This window comes from Hippoglossus hippoglossus, chromosome 24 (assembly GCF_009819705.1).
Source record: "Hippoglossus hippoglossus isolate fHipHip1 chromosome 24, fHipHip1.pri, whole genome shotgun sequence".
Taxonomy (NCBI): Eukaryota; Metazoa; Chordata; class Actinopteri; order Pleuronectiformes; family Pleuronectidae; genus Hippoglossus; species Hippoglossus hippoglossus.
Window position 1 is genome coordinate 4130075 of NC_047174.1, and position 14110 is coordinate 4144184.

Genomic DNA, 14110 nt, shown 5'->3' on the forward strand with positions numbered 1-14110 from the left:
CCTTGTTCAGGGATTTATTGACGACAAGATGGTTGACTGCTATTGTATGGCCATTTGTATGTATGTAGACGCTTTGGTAAGCTGCATTTCTTTTAACGAGGGGGAGGAAATGAATCCTAATAAATGAATTGACGCAATAAACCAGACGTGTTGTCCGTGACCTGTTCTGTATCCGTCCCTCCGGCGGCGGCTCTCCTGTGGTGTGAAACTTTCACAATCTCACAGGGAACAGAGAATTCTTTCCATGAAGCATGAAGTGCGGCGGGAACACGGTGACACGCTCGAGACATTCTGTACCGTCTCCGAACATATAGTGTCTCATTCAGCTGCAGGAACCAGACGGGTGAATTATGAGAAGCGTCTTTTAGCACGAGAACTTCTGCTCAGTGTTGATTTTACAAAGTCCAGTTTCCTTTCCCGGATCCGTGTGGGTCAGGAGATCATGCTGTCGAGCCAGTCCTCCAGGTCCTCCTCCGTTATATCCTGCTTGGCGGAGGACGACTTCGGTGGTGTGACCACTTTCACCTCCTCCATCTTCTCCTCTGTCGCCTCCTTCATCACCTCACACGCTGTGAATCAAAACAAGAGCAGATGTTTGACTCAGTTTTTAAATTCAAAGACTGATTCTGATTCATTTTAAGCTAAAGTTTAAAGTTTTCTGAAATGTTCTTATTAAAGTGAGATCAAATGATTGATATGATTTTTTATTCAAGTTCAGCTCGTAGCTTCCATTCAGATTAGTATGGCTCAACTTCCTAACACATTATAAAAGGAATGTAATTGAGGTTTGATATTTTACAGTTTCACCATCATCTTTATTATAAATTTATTTATGAATTTATCTTTATATTAAATTTACAATTTTTTTTTAATATTATAAAACTGAAAACGTGACCAGCAATAGTATAACAACCTTTCAAATCCATGCATACATATTTAACTCTAGAAAAGTAGGCAAATCCTTGAGGATTCGAGGTGACGCAGATATTCCACCTCACTCTTGTTCATGGTGACCTCCACTGTCTGTGGTTCAGAAGAATTAACTGTAGAACTCTTGAGAAAATTAAAGGCAAAGTCGGTGAGTTACTGCGTCGTTACTACTTGTTTACTAGTCTGGTCACCGTTACATCATTAAATAGAGTCATCCTATAAAACTAGAGGTCTGGTGCTTTGTGTGAAAACGGTTCCCTGGAAAGGAGTCAAATTCCCGGCCAGAAATATTGTCCCAGTCCGCCCCTGTGGGCCGATTTGCCTCCAGCTCTATTTCTGCCACATCTATAAATTCACAGACACAAGGAGAACACACTCACCTTCCTCTGCTCCTGCACTCTCCTCCTCTGTGGCGCCGACAGACTCGGCCCCCAGCGCTGGTTTTAAACCGAGCAGCTCGTCCAGCTCTTCGTCACCATCATCCTCTGGGTCTGTGGACTCGGGAACTTTCTGGTTGGTGCTGGGAGCTTTTAAAGCTGCGGACGCAGGAGTGACCGTGGTCGGTTTGGACGTTTCCTGTTTAGGTGCGATGTTCATGGTGGGAAGCTCGACTGGAGTCAACGCCTGAAACATCAGGAACAAAAGAAACACTGAACATCAAAGTAGAATTTACCCAGACTCAAATGTTTCTAATCTATTTTATCAAGTAATATCTACGTTATCAAAGCAATTGAATAGTTATAATACATATTTGTAGCAACTGCACCATCCAAACATTTAATCCATCAGATAAGGATAAAATAATATAATATTCTATTATTAAAGTTGTGTTTAAGAACAGAAGGAAAGTGACGCGCAGCTTTTCTTTAAACCTGGACAGCACCAGAGGAGGAATATAAATAACAAAACCTGTCACCAGCCGCACTGAACACTGACCTCCGGAGTTTTCTCATTTTCAAAGTTCAGCCCGAAATTTATGTAAAAAGACAAAGGTCTCCTCCTCCACTCAGGATTTATTTTTGTCTCAAACTTAATGTCTGTGGGTGTTTCTGGTTTGGAATAAACAGATTTATTGACTTTTAAGAGGCTTTATTATTGCATTTTTCAAGGGGAAAAAGATTTTGCTTTTCAGATGTGAGGAGCTGCCGTTTTATTTTGTCTTTCATGACTATTTTTAGCTTTAAAACTGTCGGAGTAACAAAAACAAGCCGTAGACGTCACTTCAGGCTCTGAGAAATCGTGCAACAGCTTTCTCTCACATTTCATTCATTACCATTCATTGGTTATTAGCGATTAATCAGTGGTGATAAATTGCAGCCCCACAAGAGAGCTGAACAGTTCAGATTCTAGAGGATGAGGAGGGTGAAACAGGGTGAAGGAGCTTCAGCTCAGCAGGAGACTCAGTCAAACGTCGTACCTGAACCAGCTCAGCCTCCAGGTTGAGTCTCTGATGAAGAGGAAGCTGCTGAAGACTGTGAGCGAGAGCAGGGAGATCCACAAACTCTGAGGACATCTGCAGAGACGACCACACACACACACACAACAGTAAAACTCAACACTGGACTTTCATCAGGAACATGGAATCAAAACAAGTGCATGAGATAATTTCACTTATTTAAATCTAATAGAGCTTTATTCTAACGTGAGGTTTAATGAAAATGTGCAAAGGTGTTTGTGAAACCCTGAGGTAACGGGTTGTTGTGTAGATGTTTAAGGCAGCAGATACACTCTCTCTCTGTGTGTGTGTGTGTGTGTGTGTGTGTGTGTGTGTGTGTGTGTGTGTGTGTGTGTGTGTGTGTGTACTTGTACATAAGGAACAAAACAAGAAATAGCCAGAGGTCAGAACCCGTTATATAATCTGACTGTGTTTGTTTCACTGCTTTAAATCCACAGATACACACGAGTCCTGGTAGAGCCTGAAATTCACAAGAACATTTACCATCACAGCATCTTTGTGTTCTGTATCATGTTCTGTAAATAATGTAGTTATTGTGTTTTCTTAAAAAAGCAAAATGCACACAAGCATACTTCAGTTGTGCCAAATTCAGCCATGCCAGCTTGTTGTCATTTGCAATAGTGATATTTAAATGTCTTTTTTGTGCAGATGACCTCATGAAGTGCTAAGAGGGGAATTCAGAGGATGAATAAAGTCATTAGAAATCATCCTCTGACTTTAACAGACGTCTGTACAAAGTTTCACGTCGATCCATTGGACAGATTTTGAGATATTTCAGTTTGGATCAAACAACAAGCCAACAGGCACAGGCCCGGCTAACGTTGCATTAGCTCTCTGCTTTCACGTGATTTCAATCCAGACGTAGCATTTGCTTGAGGAATCCATATCTCATAAAGTGTGTTAAATCAATGGGAGACAAAGAAACCATGCACAGCGCTGCGGATGGAGCAGAGTATAGATTTACCTGACCGGCTGTTAATGAGTCCATCTCCCAGTCTTTTTCCTCCAAAAAGCGGAATTGAGTGAAGGAATCCCCTGAGAGACACAGAGAGACAAGAGTTTGACTTCTCGCTGCAGCGGTCAGCTCCCTGCAGGACGGTTAGGAACCACAAGCAAATCAAAACAGATCTGATCCTCTTCACAATTCATTTCTCTTGTCCCGAGCGGCATTGATCCGGCTCATGAGGCCTAAACGTGTGCGGCGCGGCATTAAACCCCGTGTTTCTCTGGTCGATAGCTTTGTGTAAACTGTGGATCAGAGAGTTGAAGCAGCGCCCGACATGTGACTCTGCTTCCACAACATCAGCCGGCTGAGGGCTCTCGAAACCGCACAGACACCGAGGTGGTTTTGTTAATGAGCACAAACAGCAGCCGACAGGCGACGACTGAAGCTGCCAACGCTCCCTCGGAGCTGTCGGCAGGTTTGTTTGCTGAGCAGATGAGAAAACTGCTCAGATGAGAAGTCGGGTTCTGCGACGGAAACGATCAAAACACAACGATCAAAACACAACGATCAAAACACAACGTTCATAACGAACGCACAACAAGGAACGCAGAGTGAGGTGAGAAGCAGCACTCACGTCCCTGTGTGGACGAGGGTGTCTCTCCACCGCTTAACAACAGCTTGAATATTTTGAGAAGTGGAAAAGAAAGTCAGGTTAAAAGTTCCTAAATATTATCAGATGTCAGTAATGTCTTAAAAAATATATGGAAACATATGGGAACTGTTGGGTTTCACTTTAATTTGTTCATAATCCTGTATGTTATGATTTGTTCACTATAGTAATACAAATTTTATATATGTAAATAAATATTTTTTCAATTTCAATTTCTATATTTTGTTGTATTTGTATTTTCTTTTTATTTACAGTTTATTTACAGTTATTTAGCTTCTTTCTGCTCCACCTTTACCAGGGAAAAAAGCCCAGAACAAGACAAGGAGGAATAAAAAGAATCCATCTGAGATAAAGAAGGTGAATCCGGTGTAGCAGGGGGGGGGGTGCAGACGTGTTTAATAGGTGGAGTGAGCCCCACGTCAGGTCAGTCTGCCACACACAGATGGACGGTCAGTGGGAGACCTGACAGACGAGCTGCAGTCACTCGTTGTTCCTCCGCCCTGAGCATTATATTGGAGAAACTCGGCCTTTCACACAGGACACTCCACACCATCTGCAGTTGTCCTTGATTGCTTGGCTGTACGGGAAGTGAGGGGGGTCAAAAGGGAGAAGCTGCAGGAGGGCTATTTGTCTGCAGGTCGAGTCCCTGCTGTCAAACAGGCACAGGAAATATGATTTATGAATAGGGGCATTATGGAGGTTACAATGGACGGACGGGAGGAGGGAATGGGCATGTCAGCTTTAAGTGACGGCTGAGGGGACGGACGCCTGGATGCCGGGTGTCTTATCGGGGAGATTGTCTCAATCTCACCCTCAGAGGAAACGATCACGACACATAAAACCAGGATTTGGCGAGACGGGAAATCGAAAAAAAAACGAATCTCAAAGTTAATTCACAGCTGCTCGTATCTAAAGCAGATCTCATATCGGTTGCTAACGGCACCTTTCATTCATGAAGCCCAGGGAAACACGAGGCCGGCTCTGAAAGGACAGAAGTGATCCACAGACGACAGATCAGCGTCTCAGATAAACACGCTGAGGCCGAAACCCAGAGCAGCTGCCGTCATGTGCTGCTCAAATCATGATGTACATTGATAAAAGGCAATATTCCTTCATTTATATACGCTGATCAGCAATCAAATGACGCTTCCAGGATCTTAAAATGTGACGATTGATTCCTAAGATGTGGTTATCAAACCCTTACGACTAATTTATTTTAATTGAGGCTTGATATTTTACAGTTTAACCACAAACTTAAATCAAAATAACTACAAACAAAAAGAAAACACAAATAGAGTGGAACTCAGAACAGATAACAGTCTCATAAATATCAGTCCACTAAACATGCAGGATTTTTTTTCATGATGTACAATCCAATTTGTGTATAATGCTGCTAACTAACAGACAAACAAACTCCATTAAAACATAACCTCCCTGGTAAAGTTAAGAAATGTAGAAAACATAAATGCACATCTATTTTTTTTCATATTGGCCAATATCGGCTGATACCGATCTGTCTGTGAAAGACTAATATCGGCCAATTTAAAATCAATTAACTGGCCTAAAAATGCACATTAAACTCTGGCAGATATCATCTAACTGGCATGAGTCTGTATTTTTATGCATATGCGACCTGGATTGTTTTTATTGACATATATATACATATCTGATTGTAAACTTTTAAGGATATTTTAACAGTCCAAGGTGAGATTTTGTGTAGAATTTCAGATTATTCTCAAATGTCTCCGTCGGTATCAGCTTCAAAACTCCAGCTCTTCCTGGTCACTTTCTCATTTAGGTGGTAATTTGTGAACGGTCACGAAGAGGTGGGAAAACCGGTATAATAATGTCATCGACTTGTTAAAATGTGCACTCCAGTGTTAATGGAACAGCTCCAGGATCCAGTGTGTGACTTCCCCTGGGCTCCTCTCTCTTCGTTGTTGCTCACTATCTAAAATTGACGGCTCTCTGTCTAAAGGTAATGAGAAATCTGCCTTGAGGAGAAATTACCCCTGAAAAGTGGCTGCAGTCAAACACCCCGGCCTCTCACTCCTCTCGTTTTCACTGTTTCCGTCTCCTGCTCCTCTCTGGTTAATATCTTCCCAGACTCTAATCCTCCTCTTCATCCTCCTCCTCCTCTTGTCTCCTCCATTTGGTCTCCAGCACACAGAACCGCTGACACCTGTGAACTGCCTCCCTCCTACACCTCAGAGCCCGGTGTCATCCTGATCCATGTCCGTGGAAATACCATCCCAGGTAGTTCGGAGGCGCTGACACAACCATGGCAACGGCTGCCAGCGAGGATGAGGGAAACGTCTGTCGAACCTCCACAAGACGGAACGAGAAAGAGAGCGAGAGAGGGCAGGAGGAGCGGGGGGGTGAAGAAAAATGAACGAGAGACTCTTCGTTCCCGCTCGTCCAAACACATCTGAGACTTAAATCCCCGGCCTGCTCTTGGCTGATGCTGTTCTAACATCTACAGAGAACGGGGCCATGTGGCTTCTCATGTGGATCTGAATTCATCTGTGCATAAGACGCTCGGCTACATAAACACTTGTACTTCAGCTGTGTGTCGTGCATGCGACTGAATTCCTCGGCTCGGCTGATGCTGGTCGAGCCAATTCTCCGACTGACAGATGTTCAATTCGTCGATTGACAGGAAATAAATGATCTCTGTCTAACCCGACCAATATATGGAGTGGCTGATAATATCTGCCAATATGAGGCTTTCACAGACGTATCGGTGTCAGCATTTATGTCCAAACCAATTAGACACGACACACAATTTGTTTTAATATCGAGGGAAAAATTATAGCTCTGATGTGCATCAATATGAAAAGTTTGATTTCACAGATTAAGCTCTGATGAAAAAGATGCATTTATAATTAATTCAAGTTCATTTGGTTGTGTAATGGTGACATATCAAACCTAAATTACATTTCTTTGTCAGAAGTGTTTAATAATCACATCTTAGGGAATCATTGCCAATTCTTCAACATCTGCTGATTTTATGTATCGGGTCGCAAAACTCTAGTCTTGGTTATTCTTAATATTACAAAACTGATTCAGATCCCAGGACAAAGTTATCATGTGCCTTGTTTTGTCCACATTTACAGTCGGAAACTGCAAGTATTCAATTCATAGTGACATAAAATCAGAAAATCCAATTCAGAAACTAAGGAACTCAAATCGATTGTACTTCTGGAACGTTTCCTGTCGTGTGTAGGAATTCAGTTAAAGTAACTTTGATAAAAGCCGCCTCCGAACTTGAGCGTACACAACTGATTTAAGATCAGTTGGTGGTTTAAAGTGCGTCAGTGGCCGTTGGCTTCCACAGTGAATAAACAGCGCATTACTCATGCTGTGTGCTAAGTGGCTCGGCTGGCATTGTGTAACTTCTGTATAATGTGGTATCCTGTCTCTTGACATCTTGCTGGCTGAACCCTTTATTAACAAATGCGGCTCTTTGCTTGCTGCGCTGAGCTATCTATGGCTCTCTGATGCTGAGTCGCGCTCTCATCTCTTTATATCTGGGATGTGTTGTGCGCTCTCGCCGGCCTCTCTCCCGCCTTTCTGTTCCCGCTCTGCTCTTTTCCTGCTCCACTCGACTCCACTCTGCTCTCGCCCCGCCGCTGTTCATCTTCACCCCCTCTCCTCTGTCCTGCCCTGCGAGACCGTGCGAGCTCTGGCACCGAGTGAGGATGGAGATAAGAAACGCTGGGTCTGCATCGCCCTCGCTATTTCTATTCACGACGTTCTATTTTTTTTATTCTTGAAACATTTTTTGGATAAATCAATGAATTTTGATTTCCTTGGTTTCAAATTGTTAAAAGTTCACCCAAAACCTTTCCATCAAACTTTGCAGGCAATTACAAGAAAACTAATTATTTCCCCTCAAGGTGAATTTCACTGCAGCTACAACAATGTTCTGGTTACGTTGATGAGGTTTGATATTTTACAGTTTAAAAACAGACTTTATTATAAATGACTAAAAATAAAACACAAATACAACCAAATTATATAGAACTTGAACTAAGGGAAAAAGTGTAAACATAAAAATCTATATATCGTTTATGTAAATTGAAAGTTGCCACATTTTAAACATAAACACTGATATCATTACGTCTGTGAAAGGCTCATATCGGTCGATATTGGCAAACTTCTAAATCAGTCGTGCTCTACAAAACACAATAAATATAATGTATGATATATATAAATAAGATGTAGTGTTGTGGCCCTGATCATCTCATCCCGTTTTCCACGGCATGCCGCTGTTACCCTGTGTGTTGCTGTGCAGACAGACACACTCCACCAGCATCACAGATGCACACCCTTGTTGACTGGGCCACACCTTCAGTACACACAGCTCACTACACACTCTGTGGTGTGGACCGAGCTTCTCCTTCTTCCCCGGAGCAGCGAGCGGCTCAGTCTGCTCAGTCTCCACTAACACCTGCAGTGAAATGTTGATATTTTAAGTGACTGGAAGACGAAAACACACATTCCCCACTACCTCTTCCTCCTCCGTTTGCCAGTTGAGTAATGGTGACCAGTGAGTGATGACTTCTCTCTTAAGTCGTAGCAGATCCTCTCTTGATAAGAGGGAGCCGACCTCATAAAAAACTAAAGAGCAATTGAGTGTTATTACTATCGTGACAAATCCCATCTGATAGGTGTTTGGTGGCGCTAACTGCGGGGGCAGGATGGAAAATGGAAGAAAAAACGCTGAGGGAAAGAAAAGAGAGAGAAGGATTGAAGGAAGATGGAAGGATTGAGGCAGGAAAGGGAACTGTTGCTGCGTTACTTGATCGTCTTCCTGCAGTTCCTCCAGCGTGCTCCTTGTCACGCCTTTTTAGCCAAACCAATTAGCCTAACACGCCACAGCACTGAAACCCACTACGCGTCGATAAATCACTGTCTGTGCTAATTGCAATTAAAATCCCAAGCAAACCAGGCGAGACAATAAAGACGGCTGAAGCTATTTACTCTTAACTTTTAATGGTGATTGTGCGCCGCTGTGTTTGTGTCAGAGTCATATCTGAAGAGCTCCAACCCACTCGAGGCCCCGTCCTCATCAGGCACGTGCTTTACCCGTGTGCAGCTTGTTTGGAGGTAAGAGGCTGCACCTCTCGCACTTCCTGCCTGGGATTTAATCAATCATATTCAAACATCTAATATTGACGTTCCCTGTAATTGGCCCTGTGCAAGACGCTATTAGTGAACAGCAGCTGCTGTTTTTCATGTGGTTTTTGTTTTATGAAATGAGGGACGGCTGTGGTCGGCAGTGTCAAATACAAAGATGTGGTTTTACTGAATCATTCCTCTAATGAACAAGAATATTTCACTGCATTTCACCTAAAATGAAAACAGAAGTGCACATCTTCTCTGCATCGTTCGTTCTGTAAAATTAAGGTTTTCGTATTACTGCATATCCTCAAACTGATACCGACTGTGAAACGCTCATATCAGCTAATTTAGTCACATAACCGATAAATTGGTCAGGCTCTAATAAATATGAATTTATAATCATATTATTCATGTTGCCACCACAGCCCGGCAGTTTCTTGTATTGCTATGTGAAGTGAAGAGGTTGTAATGTGTTGGTGTCTATATTCAGTAATAATTTATGTTTATATAGTTGAACTGAATCGCATACACTCCGTTAATTAGGGAGTAGATATTTAGATGTATATGTATGTATGTAGATATGCAGCAACACAGACCAAAACCTCCAGAAAGATCATACAGATGAATCATCACCTCTCTGAAAAAGAAACTGAACATTACAACCTGCATGAAAATATAATATTATTGCATTAGACTTACTAGAAATTTGTAAATAACCAAAACAGCATCTTCATCCCCTGGAGATGTCTGGTCTTCATGTCTAGTGCATCATAACCACTGAGAGGAGTAGCTTCACTTTGGGTTGGGCAGCCGCTGGGCATTAAAACAAATCTGACACGACAGCAGTGACCAGTAAATTAAGAAATAATTAGACACAGCACAAACTGACGCGTGTGACACAGTAAACGGAAAACAGGACTGACTGGCTGAGAGGACTCACCAACCCCCCCCCCGTGTGCAACAGGGGGATGAGTGGACGAACCATGAAACACATTTCAACTTTAATCCAAGTTTTTACCTCTTTTTCTGGTCACGCTAAACTCGGCCAATTACCTTCACCCAGCAGGTAGAGTTTCATCTGCTTGTTTGTTTTTGTAAGCGGGAAAAATGCAAAAACTACTGAACGGATGACGACAAAACTTAGTGGATATGATCACTTTCTTTAACATGACAAGATGCAGGAATCTGGTGTATTTAGGGGACTGATATCTACCATTGATTGAAACCCTGGCTCCGGGTTCGTACTTGAAAAAGCAGAAACAAGTGGAACCCGACTGATTTATCGGTTGGCCAATAAAACTTGGCCGATATGAGCCTTTCACAGACATATCGGTATTAGAGTTTATGTTTGCAATCATGAAAACTAACTTAGGGAAAAAAGAATAAAGGAATTGTGTGCATTTGTGTATCAAGCGTCAAGCCAGTTTCTTTTTAAATATAATATATATGTTGGCCCATAAATTGGCATTGGAAATGTTTCCCAGTAAGAGCATCTGCGGCAAAAATCGGTATCAGTCGGGCTGTAATATTAACTCCACTTTCATAGAACAACGTCTGACACCGTCCAGCTCTCGCACTAACAGAGACATGACAGGGAGGCTAAACATCTGACTAATCAGGTGAGAGCGGGATGGAGCTTCAGCCTCGCATGTATCCTCCTGACACAGGTTCCTGTGGCTGGAATAAGCACCAGTCCGAGAGTGCTGGGACATCTGGGAGCCTCATTAATAAGGCGTGAGGAGCCTCGGCTATTACATTAGCCTGGTAGATGAGTAAAGATCTAATATTGATCAACGCGCTGCTAAAAAAGGAGGTCAATGTGTTAAATGGGTGGCTTATACATCCGTAACATTCGCTGCTTCAGCTGAACGATTGCCGAGACATTGATAAACTTGTGATCAATATGATGGGATGTATGTGAATTTCGGAAATACAAGGATCGTTTCTCACAGGCAAAGTATTACCAGTGTTTTTCCTGTGTCTTTACAAAGAGGCACTCAAAGGCCACAGGAAGATGAGAACAATGCACCCACTGCCGGCTAAATAAAGACGTGCGGATCGTCTTAAATAAGCACCAAACCGCCAGAATGCATGAACGTTTCAATCCTTTGAACACATGAGCGAGTGAAATGTGACAAGACACGGCAGTAAAAATCCAAACAACATATCCACAGCGCTTGATATATTCCCTCCAGAAATCCCAAGTTCCTCTGTTCTGGTGGTAAAGTCATCAGAAGACGCTCATAACTGTCTGAGTGAATCATGATAACACACACGGGCCACCTGCACTCTGTAAAGACACACTTAAACAAACACAGCACAGAGACTCGCTCACGGTGGCTACACAAAGACAACTTTATGAGTTATTTCCACTGGCAAAGATGCTGCTGTAGTGGATGTGTGCCCAACCCCTTCAGACCTCTGGTGTGTTCTGGCCTTAATTGGGACTCTAGCAATTATTTTCAGTATCAGTTAATCTGTTAATTAACTTCCCAGAGTTCAGAGTCATGTCTTCAAATAGCTCGTTTAGCCCAAACAACAGTCGAAAACCTCAAGATAGTGGATTTACAGTCAGCTAAAACTGGAAAGGTCCTTGAAATTCTCCATTCATATTTATGTGATATTGTGTCAGTACGAGACTCTGTACATCCCTAAGATTATATAAATAAATGCTGCAAAACAACTATTCTTATAAGTTGAAAGAAAGATGAACATATGTACCGAGCAGAGCAATTAGAAAGTTGTCAGTGCTCTACGGTGGTGACACAGTCTCTGATTCAAAAACATTCAAGTCACTTTTTAACCCAGCATGACAACAAAAACACAAATTCAGTTGAATAAGACACAGCGAGGGACGTCAACACTTATCTGGTAAAAAACACACATTCGTCAAGCACAACAAAATGAACTTGGCTCAGCTTCTGCAGAACCACAACACCACATTATCTGACACATTTCAGTACATAACTAGAACTAGATGGATGCTCGCAGAGAGCAAACCTCCGCCAAAGCTAAGGCTCTATCTCGCAATGTTAGAGAAATGGAAGAAAATAATCTAAATCCCCACCGAAATGTAATGGGTTTCTTCTTCTTTACAATTGTTCCAACAAGTTTTGTGGAAATCTGTTCAGTGGTTTTACTCTAATCCTGGAGCAGGAGCATAAACAAAATGTCCTCGGTGGAAATATGTAAAGACATTCTTACTTGTACCAATATATAGCATTTATAAAAAGCTAATTTCAGGCATAAAATTAGACCCTTGACCAGAGAGCATTACACATTTCAGACAAGTGACAAATCACTCTTAACAAAATTGTGCTAAACACTGGAAGAAAGTTGTGCACTGAGATGTTTACTCAGTCTTTCTTGGCCCAAACTGTTTGACTGAAATTCTGCAATCAAAGAAAATAAAACCCAACAATTTGGGACAGATCCAGCCCCTCGCAAATGACAGGCAGCGAGAAAATCAACAACCGGAGTCAATGTGAGCTGCTGGGTGACTGTTTCACAAACATATATTGATATTGACTCCGTCTCTAACAGGTGCCATTTGAAGACGATACCAACAGGATGTAAATTAAGAGTTTTAACATCTTTTCGACACTGATGTAGAATAGATTTTGAATCAGTGAAGCATCAGATGCATCAGAGTATTTCATGAGCTAAAGACAGGTTTATCTACACATCACACAGAGATAAGAAGGTGTCCAAGTAAACGTGAAAAGCAAGAGCAGTTGGATAAATTCAAGGAGATTTTTCCGAGACGGCATCACAAGAAGACGCCTCGAGGCACAAACGCCGCACAGTCAACTTTGTTTGCGTTTCTATTGGAGCTATAATGACTCACATTCATCTTTGTTTCAATCGCGGACCGAGGTCATGTTCCCATTCAAAGGCAGACGCTCAAACCAGAGTTATGAAGCCAGTTGAAGGAAGCACCATTACAAAAGCTAAAGTGTCTGCCAAATGCTTTTCATCCCTAATTGCAAAATCCAGTGATTTCAGAAAAACATATAAATCAACCAATCAAATTTTATTTATATAGCTCGTATTCACAAATCACAATTTGCCTCACAGGGCTTCATAATATGGACATAAGTGGGCTTAAGTAGTTATAACCCATTCAAATTATACCTCAAGGGTCTACTTAGGTTAGCGAACGCCAGCTGTTTACAGAGAATTGTGTGGACACTGTTTGGTTGTTTGTTTGAATAAATTTGACTGATGCTTCGTTTGGTTGCTCACAGCTAATTAACAGCCTGAGTTGATGCTGGCTGCAAAAAAAAAAAAAAAATGTGCTGGAGGAGGAGGATGACAACCAAACGTTCAGGAAGCTGGAAAGCTCTATGTGCCATTACTATCAGCACTGCTATTGTTATTTACCACAAGGCAAGCAACACAGTGTGGGAGGTGTGAAGCACACAGAGCAATTATCTTTAATTGATGCAGAGAAGCACATGATTAAATGACTAATATGGTTTTTTTCTTTCCTTTCGCTCAAATAATTGGCTCAGCTTTTGGGATTTAAAAAAGGTTATTTGACAATGTAGCACTGACAATTCTGTTGGGGGAAAAAAAAAAACATTATTTTGACAGTAGACATGGATTTCAATGATAAATTAGTGTAGGATTTAGGGCAATTTCCCACCTGTTACTTGTAATTTGTCCGTTCACGCTTGGTAAAAAGGTGGGAAGTTGAGTTGTGACACTTTAATGAAGATGTCACCCGGAAAGGCCAAATAATATTAACAAGCCTTTAGGATGAATGGATCCTGGCAACCTGCTGCACCATGGCAGCAGTAACTAAAGTAGAGAAATCCACATTCATCCCATCATAAAGCAGAATCCTATAGAAAAACTAGAGAAAAAAATGATTTTATATTTCGTGCTACATCAATAAAAACTGATTTAAATTGATGGCTACTGTGTCGTTCTGCAGTTAATCACTGAAACCTACAGGAACATCCATTCACAATGAAAG

At 41.9% G+C, this 14110-nt stretch overlaps 1 protein-coding gene across 1 annotated transcript in view; it reads right to left on the minus strand.

Annotated features, from left to right (window-relative positions):
• The window catches only part of aven (apoptosis, caspase activation inhibitor), a 26804-nt gene continuing 12694 nt past the window's right edge, over window positions 1-14110 (minus strand). The window contains exons 3-6 of the mRNA XM_034580419.1: window positions 3351-3421; window positions 2348-2443; window positions 1311-1554; window positions 1-569 (exon numbers count right to left, since the gene is read on the minus strand). Coding sequence (XP_034436310.1) covers window positions 433-569; window positions 1311-1554; window positions 2348-2443; window positions 3351-3421 — 548 coding nt within the window. The 3' untranslated portion in view covers window positions 1-432. The remainder of the gene's footprint in view (window positions 570-1310; window positions 1555-2347; window positions 2444-3350; window positions 3422-14110) is intronic.